At 33.3% G+C, this 12,333-nt stretch overlaps 1 protein-coding gene across 1 annotated transcript in view; it reads right to left on the reverse strand.

The window, feature by feature from the left end:
- LOC132563482 (voltage-dependent calcium channel type A subunit alpha-1-like) overlaps nt 1–12,333 on the reverse strand; it is a gene marked incomplete at its 3' end in the record, with an annotated part of 94,578 nt that overhangs the window by 68,332 nt on the left and 13,913 nt on the right. The window contains exons 4-7 of the mRNA XM_060228241.1: nt 11,368–11,465; nt 10,295–10,465; nt 9,568–9,791; nt 592–695 (exon numbers count right to left, since the gene is read on the reverse strand). Coding sequence (XP_060084224.1) covers nt 592–695; nt 9,568–9,791; nt 10,295–10,465; nt 11,368–11,465 — 597 coding nt within the window. The remainder of the gene's footprint in view (nt 1–591; nt 696–9,567; nt 9,792–10,294; nt 10,466–11,367; nt 11,466–12,333) is intronic.

Below are 12,333 nucleotides of genomic sequence, written 5' to 3' on the forward strand. Positions count from 1 at the left end.
CTTTTCTATGTTGTTCGTAAATCTGTCTGTTATTCATGTTTAGACCTCTTTTCATTGATTTTGACTATGAATTACACTTGTCAGCATTTTCTTGTTTTTCTTAATTCGTTTTTTTTTTTATGCAATCAAAATGCACAATAAAAAGAAAATAAACAAATTATTTATTGTATTTTGGGAAATCATGCTTGAAAAATATCAACATCCTTGTGAAGCCTTGAAATTTTACCAAAGTTGAAAGGGCAAAACAAAAAATATTTTCTGTTTTCCATAATGCTACATTCTCTTATATTTTGTGTCTACCTGAAACTTTTTAAGGCAGGTTTTCAAAGAAACACTATTTAAGTCAAGATCTCCCTCCTACAGTATATAAACCATATAAAAAAAAATTAAATAATAAAATAATCCTATATTTTACACAAAACACTAATTCTTTTTTTGGCCAAATCTGCTCTCTTGGAACATGGAATATGTCCTTTCTATGTATGTGAATATAAAAATGTGGTGAATATTTTTTAATGAATAATACCATTCACTTGAAGGATGGACAGACAGAAGAAAAGATAAAGACAGACACACAATCATTATACTTACCCACTGAGTACTCCTAAAACTAAATTGAGCATGAAAAATGATCCTAGGATGATGAGGGGATAGAAATAGATCCAATTGAAAAATGGCCCAAAGGCATCATTTGTCTGTAAGATAAAAAAAATAACAATATCACATACATATATCATGTATACATTTTTATAGTGAATTAAAAACATCTATCAATTTTTGATGACCATAATACCATATTATACTGTAAATCATTATTTCCATGGAGTGAACTTTTAGAAGTTATGAAATGTACCAAATTTTTCTTCATGTATCGTCTTTCTTTAACAATTCCATTCCGTCTTCAAGATAATGAAAAATAAAAACCCTCAAAAATAACACCTTTTACAGTAACTCATCATATGTAAAATATTGAGTATTTTTATTGTTGACCTAAAGGCATTAGGTCAGAATATTAACTGACGGTCTGAAAGAAGACATGGATTAAAGGTCAAACAAAACAGATGAAGCACAGAAAATAAGTGACAACTTAAAATAGAATCCTTAACCTTTGCAAGGCTGTTTATGTATTACTTTAACATATGGACCAGTCACATTGACCCACTTTCCTTACACACCTCCCTCTGTTATTTTCCTATTTCTTTTAAGGTTTCTTGAATTTAAACCATGGACACAACTTAAATCTGTGAAGGACAGGCGAAAACACATTGCTGCCAAATGCATGAATAAGAATCGCACCAGGGCCTCTGCTACGATAATCCACCACTCATAACCAACTGAGCTAAAGAAACAGTCTTCAGACTGAGTGACAAAACCATATTTAATGCTATCGTATAACAAATCTATTATAATTAAATATTATTTAGAATAAACATTTTTGTGTCTTTTGCATACAAAATCTACACAAAATTAGGAATAAATCTGTTATCTATTCATGAGTATTTATTATCTGATAATCAAGTTGTCTAAAACAGTCAAATATTTAAGGAGACATCCTAGCCTATGTCTCGGTATTCTCCATGTCTCACAGTCCACTGGTGTCTGGAACAACAATCCAGTTAACTAGGTATTCTACACTCAATGTACCTATCATTGTTGCCTGATACTCAAAGTTATATGGAACAAAGATGATATAGTACACTTTTCAAAGTTGCTTGGTTTTGAAGGTAACGCTGAATGATGACGGCTTGGATTTTCAGGCTAATGAAAGTCGATTGATTTTCAAGGTTGAAATGAATGGGGTTGGCTTTTATTATTGGTTGTTTCAAAATTTTGACCAAATTGTTTGTTTATCACCGTGTGAACAGCCAGGGTCATTTCGAGGCAGTTCTCATTAAAATAGGTGGTGCCTACCTTACTGAACAACCTACCAGAACTGAACAACATACCAGAACTGAACAACCTACCAGAACTGGACAACCTACCAGAACTGAACAACCTACCTGAACTGAACAACATACAAGAACTGAACAACCTACCAGAACTGAACAACCTACCAGAACTGAACTGAACAACCTACCAGAACTGAACAACCTACCAGAACTGAACTGAACAACATACCAGAATTGAACAACATACCAGAACTGAACAACCTACCAGAACTGGACAACCTACCAGAACTGAACAACCTACCAGAACTGAACAACCTACCAGAACTGAACAACCTACCAGAACTGAACAACCTACCAGAACTGAACAACCTACCAGAACTGGACAACCTACCAGAACTGAACAACATACCAGAACTGAACAACCTACCAGAACTGGACAACCTACCTGAACTGAACAACCTACCAGAACTGAACAACATACCAGAACTGAACAACATACCAGAACTGGACAACCTACCAGAACTGAACTGGACAACCTACCAGAACTGAACTGAACAACCTACCAGAACTGGACAACCTACCTGAACTGGACAACCTACCAGAACTGAACAACCTACCAGAACTGGATAACCTACCAGAACTGAACAACATACGAGAGGCACTTTGCATGCCATCAGGAGCAATTAGGGTAAAATGTCTTACCCAAAGACACAACCATGTCAGCACAGACTGATTCCTTTCTCAGAGAAACACAAACCACTACTGGTTGGAAGAGTCGAACCACGTACCTGGGATTTTCACCTGGTTATCAGGCCAACACTAACCACCTGAGATATTGCAGCTGAATGAAGCTTACTTTAGGATTTTAAAGGACTTTGTTTGAGTGAAGGTAGCTTGATATTCAAGGGTTTTGCTAAACAAAAGTGGAAGAACTATTTTTGATATATCTAGACTTCTACAAACAAACATAGCTTAATATTCACTTTATAATTTATCCTATAAGAAGTCTACAGGGCCACACCAGGGTTATTTGCCTATGATATTAGGCATTTTATCTGAAGCTGCATTAAATGTTAGCGGGTTTATACTGAACCAGAAGGCTAACTGCTTCATAAATATAGTTCAGATCCTAATTTGTTTTATCTGTTTTTCAAACATTCAAGAATTTTTTACCAGATATAAAAATCAGCATTGTATGCACAATATAGAACATTTTACAGGCATACTTGGTGATATAGTGTTCTACAAGCATATCTGAACCAGATCAGATCCTATGTCTCTCAAAGAATATCAATGATTATCCTGTAATTAGCCAAGGCGAGGGTGGGGGATGGGCAATCAAGCACATCATCTCTGACACAAAGTAAGGAGGTGGGCTTATTACAGGACAATGAAATAGTATTTGTTGGTAATTCTACTGAACAGCCTAAAATATGGGTGGGCTTATTACCAGACATGGGCTATTGCCTAATTTGTAAGTATTGAACAAACACTTATTCATCATCCTGAAAATTAATTATTCTATAATGGTGAACACAAATGAAACTCAAATACATTTAAAAAAAAAAAAAACATATTTTACTGACAATAGTTCAAGATGAATTAGATTTGTTAGTCAAATTGGACAGTTTACAAATAAACCTGTATATACCAATGTTAGTAGAGGAACTTAGATGCAGACATTGAGTGTGTGTAAACCCAGTATTGATGAAGAAATAAACTAAACATTTGACGGTCTAAAAACATGTTGTCAGGTCCTTAAATTCTAGTTATCGTGTAATGATGTCAGACGGAATATAGGGTCACTGTACGCCAATCGGATAGGGTCAATGTACAAGAAGATACAGATGTAAACAACCTGTGAGTGAAGAACTGTTAATCAATATAATGATTAGTCAGCAGCTCATGTGTCACCTAGTACTCGTTGTACCCTATAAACTGTAGTATAAATGATCCCAAACATATATAATAACAGGAAGGAAAGATGAGACTAAATTGTAACTGGACACGAAAATTACGAAACAACCTGATGTGGACTCCAACCCACAACCTGATAATTCAACACAAAAAGCTCTCATCAATTAAACTATATTGCTACTTGGCATGATCAATATGAATCTTTTCCAGTTCCTAGCTGTTTCAATTTTAAGCAATGATTAGTATGTCTGATTCTATTACATAAACTGAAATATCAATTAATAGGATGTACATGTATATATACTCAGTACACTTAATCAATTCAATTACATTGGAGCCAGAATTAGGTCAAATCTTTCATTAACTGTGACAGCTGCCGTCCATTTGACAGAAAAAAAAGAAGAAATAAATCGTTGATGATGAATATGGATATACATCCGTTTGTACTTTAGAGGACAATACCTAGGGATATTGGAAACCTGTCATCAGGCTGTGTAGAAGATCTATAGGGAATGAATCACAGCCTTTGCGGCAAGGTTGGACCCATCATGTACTGAAGAGTTCCAACAGGGGAGGAAGTTCTAGTTCTCTTTCCTTTTATTTCGATGCTTGCCCAATATAAATTACCTTTTTCTGATCTTTTTCAATTCGATGTGCAGTTTGATGACTCAACTTCTTACATATGCACTAGACTTTCTCCCAAAATCAGAAGTAACTAGAAAATGTCTGTAAGACATGAATGCCCACATGGTATGAGATTAGCTGGGCCAAACAGAACACAAATTTCACAATTAGTTTTTTCCCCTCCAATAACAAAATATTTTCCCTTCCCACTGACCCAAATTCTCCATGGATGAGTTGTTCAATGCAAAACATAAACTTCAAGGATGGCTTCATGTAACTGGTTTTAAATTTTCAGTATTTCAAACCACTATTCTTGCATTTATATTATAACCTCTGACTTTTGGAAAATATTTTGCTACCATACTTATCTGAAAAAGAGTTCATGTCTGGAGATAATCCCTGCCTATGTGTTGTTTTTCAGTAAAATTACCAACTGAGCTTATCAGTAGGATAAATATGGTAAACAACAATAATGATGTATTGAAATCAGAACAAAGAGAATATATAGATGACAAATTGTTGATATCCCAGATAGATAGGGAGAAATACAGGTTGTGCTTGGTTTTGGTTAATTAAGTTGAATTACTGAAATTTGACAATTAACACATCATTATTGATATGCTTCAACATACTACATATATCTTTTATACAAAATATGTTTTTTTTTAGTTCTACACTGATTTGAAAAAAATTACTTGACTTGGTAAACATAAGAGTATGAGCATGGTGAAAAAGTATATGTATGTACGTAGACTCTATGCAGTCATCGAACATCTGTGCCTCTTTATTCAAGAAAAACTAATTAAATGCTTCCTCATCTGAATATGTAGATACAGAAGCTGAATAAAACCAATAAATTACACATTCCAGATGGATATTAATTTTGTTTTACATCTGACTGGTTGGTTATGTTTATGTCCAGTTAGTGATAATGGACTGACAAGATTAGCGCGATCAATGCCGTCCTTGATTGGTCTGTCATACTAGACCATCATAGTAAGCTCTCTATTGTTAATAAAGCTTTGAGATTATTGATCTTAGGAAGGTCGATTCTATTGATGGTCACCTTGTCACAAGTCCATATTGTAGTGTACAATAAAAATTGTGTCAACAATCACGTAAAACACCACTCAATATATTAACTTGATAGTTCCTCACACAATTTTCACAGGTTGGCATTACCAGACTGGTTACCAATAATACAGGCACAATTTTTTTTTTACAAAATTGACTTTGCAGTAGATAAACATGCTATATCAATATATTTATTTGTTTTATGAGTCAAGTCTGCTTTTATGAAAGATGTGTTATGTTTACCGGTAAACTTGTAAATAAAGTCCTACATAACTAAAAGACTAAATAACCTAGAGAAATAGGTTAGCTTAATTGAAGGAACTTATACAGTGTTATTTTCCAAGCAATTTTACAGAAACGCATTCTGATTGGTTGGTTTACACAATTATCACAGCTTATTGTAGACAAAATGAATTAAACTAAGTATGAAATAAAGAATATGCATACCAAACACACATATTCAGCATTAGTGTTAAGTTTTTATCTTAAAAGACTTTTATGACTTGATATATATTTTAAGAGTACTTTATAATAAGAAGATCAAATTACTGATTCCAAAATTCATTTCTAAATAGACAAAACACTATATATCTTATCATTATAAATGACTACCTTAGTATCAGATATTAATATTCCATAATTAATTGTTTCTGCTAAAAATCAGTTAAATGCATATATGTAATTGTAGAGTGCCTTGTTTTGTTTGTGAAACTGAAAGTAGTCTACGAAAAGCATTTAACCAGAAAATTTCCTCAAGATCCAGAATGATCAAGAGAAAATCCTGAATAACATTATAGAACATTTGAAATATGCATATATTTCAATCTCTGGTATTGATCTTTAGGAGAAGATGTTTATATATGTAAATTAACATCTTTCATGTGAAATATAGTATAAAATAATTCTGTTGATATTGTCTAACAAAAACTGTCGATTTCATTTCTCAGAATTTCAACTTTTAAAGTTCCTGTATTTAAAGTCTGTTTTCTCTGACTTTCAATCATTGGAGACTGATTTCCTAAACGTTACTTGAACTTCATTTCTGACCATCAAAAAGTTGTTTTTTGAGATTTTGAAATTTAAGGAAGAAATTCCTATCTACTTTTCATTTCTTCATTGATTTGTTTGTGTTCATTCATACCAAAATCATAACGACGTGCAAACTAGGAGTAGATAAAAGAGGTCCAAACAACATTTCTAGTCCAACATTTCACAGAACCAAAATCCTTTAGTCCATTAATTCATATCAATGTATTTATCTGGTGTTATGTCATGAATGGCAAGACATCCATTTTGAATCAATAGTGGGCTTATTTCTGGACAATGACTTCACATTTCTTAGCGCTGTTACTGAAATGTTACAGACATGAATGGGCATATTACCATAAATCCAGTTCATTGATGGGAAAAACATCTTAAGATACCTTTAATTAGCATACATGTATCAAGGAACTGAAGCGCCAAGTTCTTACGAAATATACAGAATTCTAACACGTACCTTTCATTACAAAATTCAAAGCATCTAACCTAATAAGACACTTCAAATATATTTGTGCCTACATTATACAGTAGAATCAGACTATTTAGTTTGAAGTTTTCTTTTCACAGTACAAGTGCAATGAAAATATCTTCTTTACAAAAGTACAGTGATGAACAGCAGAGATGAGTGTCAACAGTGCTGCTCCATTCTTTGATCTGAGCTTATATCTTACAGGTTCTGAAACAGGTATACATCTACATTTAAATCATTTGAAATTTATTTAGATGGATATTTTAACATGAAAGCTGCTTCTGTCAATTATACACATAATATATGTTTAACGTAACAGACTTTGCTGCGTTTCCACTGCACCAAGTGATGCGTGTCAAACAGTCATAGCATTACACCAGCAACGGAAATGACTGTATGCGTACATTATGAACCTGACACAGCACAGGGAACAGAAGGAAATGAAGGGGCCTATCTCATCAAAAATTCATAGTACATATAGTTCTCAGCTGCCTTGGCATAAAGGAAGCTCAATGAATATTCATGAGCTCAAATGTGAATGGTTGGTGCTGAGCACTGTCTAACTTTGATGTCTCGGCATATACATCTATTGTAATATGAATATTCATGACCTCAAATGTGAATGGTCTTTGCCTTGGGAAAATTGAGTATCACAATCTGCAAACAGATACATGGTTTTGCAATCTAGTCAATACCTACAGCCTGGTGATAAATAAGTCTGCTCCAAAGTATTATGGAAAATTTATGAGACATGGCTAACGTGAAAGACAGAGTTAGCAGTTACAGTCCAATTGTATCACTGAGGTATCCCCACTTATTGTACAATTAAGACTTCCCAAATTAACAGTTGATCTGCAAGTTACATATGAATGAATAAACATAAGACATCATTATCATCCTAAATTCATACTGTTTATCTAAAGCAGAAAAAAATCAGCATGTTTGTCAATGTATACCTATTAATCTAACCTAAAAATATGTACATGCACTAATGTTATCCAGTTTTAATTTAAACACAGATAGAGTATGATTAAATCTTCTAATATGTTTTGAGCATCAAATCATCTGTAGATAGAGTTATTGTATGTTAGAAAAGCGAGCTAGCATACCCAAAGTCTTCGAAGCAAATTTCAGAACTTTCTTCCTTAAGAAAAATAATCAGATTGTCAAATTAAACCAGAATTTCAAAAAAATCTGTATATTATTCAAAATGAAGCAGTATCTCTTCATTTGGAATGTTTATGTTTTTGTGTGCATGAGTGTGTGTTTGTATTTGTTTTCCTGCATTTTAATTGTATTTAAACAGAAGAGTGAAAAGTCTCGAAATCTCAGTAAAGGGTATTGTTCACAATGTCACCATTAGTTCTACGATCACCTATCCACTGAATTACATACAACAAACATTAAGTTGTTCGGAGCCTCGGTCTATATATAGGTAGAATTAGATATGCTCTGATGTCGTTATCCCAGTGGAACTCCATATCTTGGCAGCTGACATTCCAAAGTCACTTAACAACAGCTTGCTCATATATCTGATAAGGGTATGAAGTTATTTTAAGTAGCGTTGTCATATTTTCAGTAAAACACGCAGCTTCTGTTTGATTCATTAAATAAGTGAGTATAAATGTTTGTACATGTTTTCAAACAATTTCATGTTAGACACATCAAAAGGGATCAGTAAGCCCGAAAGTATAAAGCAAAGAAATAAAAAAAAAAAAATAATGTCAGTGATATTTTCCAAGTACATCTGATATAAAGTGTTAAATATTTTGGTGATCTACTATCAAAATATTCATATCAGATAAACTAATGTTGAAACATTCTGATGATCTGATATACCAATTTGTTTTCAGATATCTTGTTGATTCAATACAGAAATTGTACTAATGTTGAATTATTTTAGTGATCTGATATATGTGTGTTAATGTTGAAAGGTTTCTGGTGATCCGATATACCGACATTGAACTTAGCTGATCTCCATCATACTGATATTAACACATTTTTGTGATCTGATCAACTGACGCTGAAACATTACACTGATCTGATACGCTGATGTTGAAACATTTTGATGATATCCAATACACACACTGTTTACCAAAACATTTTGTGATTTGCAGCTGATGTAATGATGTAAATGTATCACCATAACTGTCACCATAGTATTTAAACATTTTGGTGATCATGATCTACAACAGATATTCAATCAATAAAAAATATCGTACTTTGATACTTTTATATAACATGTTTGATACATGTAACATGCACAACACCGACAACTTACCGCCAGCATCCTGCACCCTCACTAAACAAAAGTCCCACCAAACAAAAAAGTCCCATTACAGAACTTCATGTCTGTTCCCACTTAACCAGACTTTTCCATCACTAAGACCTTTTAAGTCCCATCACAGAAATGTAAATCCCAAAAAAGACCTATATGTCCCAAAATGGAACCATAAGTCCCAAAACACAACCTCACAGATCCTAAAACAGGAGTGTGGAAAATGTCCATAACTTAACAGTATAAATCCAGAGAAGCGAGACCATGATACTTACATAATACAAGACTGTCGACCAGCCTTCCATTGTAACACATTGAAACACTGTTAACATGGCATAACCTATGTTGTCAAAACTAGTTATTCCATAGTTTGGTCCCTTCCAGAAACTTCGACAAACAGACACATGTTCTTGACACCTAAATCCCTCAAAGTTTATGGCAGCTCCTGATTTGTCATAACAGGGTCGAATGTTTGCTTCATCTCCTATCACAATGTCGTCTGAAAAAGATTAAAGGTCTTTGTTAATTGTATTGAATTTTCATGACAAGAATTCAAGATTATTATGGCTAGTAATGTGTAACATATTGGTAAAATTGAAGTAGCAAAGATTATGTTTGATGGTGCCAAATATTTGACAATTATAAATGGTTTCTAGAAGTGTTCAATTTGCTGTAGTGATAAATGGTTTCTAGAATTCAACAATTTTCTGTAGTTATAAAGTGTCTAGAAGTCAACAATTTGCTGTAGTGATAAATGGTTTCTAGAATTCAACAATTTTCCGTAGTTATAAAGTGTCTAGAAGTCAACAATTTGCTGTAGTGATAAATGGTTTCTAGAATTCAACAATTTTCTGTAGTTATAAAGTGTCTAGAAGTCAACAATTTGTAGTGAGTGGTTTACTTTGAATACAAGTGGTAGCTGATGAATATATAATTAGTTACATAGTTTCCATGGGAACTGAGTGTTAGGGGCAAGAGGAAGTAACTTTTGTGGTAACTCACCTTCACTATTACTGGGGGAAGAGTTAACACGGAAGCAGGCACGATGGAAAACACCAACGTAAAACTCTAACCCTACAATGGCAAAGATGGTGATCGCGAACAGCACCAGCAGACACACCTGTAGTAGGGGTGCCATTGCTCGGATGATGGACTTTAACACTACCTGAAGACCTGCAAGGGGAAGGAAAAAATAGAAAATTTCGGAACATTTCACACGATACTAGTCATCAAATCCAAAATCAGATCAAATGAAAAGTAAAATGATCAAACCATCAGCTTACAAAGGAGCAATTTTTTTTACAATATCGCACATTTGTGATTCACTAAATACAATTAGTATCTGGTCTAAGCACTTCAATCTTATAAACTTATAAACTTATAAAAACATTCATGTGATATTGACATGATACCGCTATAGCACCAAAACATTTTCTTGCACAAAGTAAAATTCACAACTGCCATTATGTCTTGTAAAACCTTACATCAAGAGATAAAATAAGAAGAAATCAATATAGCGTTCTTCCTTCACAATACAATTAAAAATATTTCAGATCTACTTCCATTATTCCTTTCTTTCTTATTTTTACTTAATATTTATTCATATTAACAAGCCATCATTCCTTCCCTGTTGTCCTCAATATCCCTCCCATATTAGTACATAGTTTTACACAGTGCTGCTACCCGTTGAAACTCCATATTTCTTCAACATTTCTTGCCATAAGCATTCAAAAATCCTTTCTCATTTTCAATCGGTCAATATCTCCTCGTAATAGTACTTAATATTTTTGTTTTGTTACTTTTAAAGTTTCAAGCGTTTTCATTGCTGTCTAAATGTCTTCTTTCATCAAAAGCTCCTAAATTTACAAATGATAAAATAGTTGCAGCATTCTTGTGCATATTTAAAAGATTTAATGAAATAACTTCCTGGAAATGAATACACAAATGAATAATATTTTGTTGGAATGCTCAACCAACTAATCTTTTGCCTTCATATATGTGGTCTCTGGCAAGAAATCAATGTGGAGTTGACCACAACGATGGTCAACAAGTGTATAATATTGTGTTATACGTACTTGGTATTCCGGAAACTAACTTGAGAGGCCGTAAAACTCTTACTGCTCTCAAAGTTCTCAAGTCAAACTGAGAGTTTGAGGCATAAATTGTGATAAACCTGCAAAAAATAAAGAGAAATCCACACCATTGAAGCACTAAGGTTTGAAGCGGCAGAGATCTACACTAGAGGCATCAATCACAATTCGGCACCAAAAAAAAATCATAGCTTGAGTTTCAAAGTAAATAACTTTTTCATAAATTTTGTATTTGTAGGTATTGATCTATTTTTCATTTTTTTATGAAATTAATTTAACACATTCTTCTGTAAATAAGCCCATGTCTGGTCATGGACTCACCAAAGTCTATGGTTGTTTTGCAGAATTATCCAAAGTTGGTATTTCCATGTCCTGTAATGAGCTCATCTACTGAATTCAAGATGTCATATTTTGTATATGCTCCTTGGGCTTTTTACAGGATAAATACTGAACAAACATCTTTTTTAACGGAATCTATCTATCCAAAACTTTTTCGTCTTGATTTTCTTGCCCAAATTATGATTTCATGCAGAAGTTAATTGGAATCCACAATAATACTAGAGAAATTTAAATTCAGAAGTCACTTTAAATGATTTCTTTCTGAAACAAAGATCACTTCGATGAACACATGTACTGGAATGGATTTCTTTTCCTCTTAAATAAAAAAAAACTAGCACTTTTCAACTGCAAAGGATCCCTTTACTTAACGAGGGCAAATTGTTCCTAAAATGGAATTCATCTCTACAGGAATGCATAATGCAGGGAAATATTGTTGGAAAATGAAAGGATGACTTTTTGAAACGAAATGCATTGCATTGCTTTAAATACTAAAATATGATGATAATGGTTAGGTTCTGAACCTTTATCATAATTAAAGCATGCATGACAAATGTGAACATCAAAATCCTTTATCATTTACCAGAAACATCAAAAGATCACTTTTACTACTTG

The sequence above is a fragment of the Ylistrum balloti genome, unplaced genomic scaffold (assembly GCF_031769215.1).
Source record: "Ylistrum balloti isolate Yb309-2 unplaced genomic scaffold, AGI_CSIRO_Ybal_v1 Utg371740, whole genome shotgun sequence".
In the NCBI taxonomy this organism is placed as follows: domain Eukaryota; kingdom Metazoa; phylum Mollusca; class Bivalvia; order Pectinida; family Pectinidae; genus Ylistrum; species Ylistrum balloti.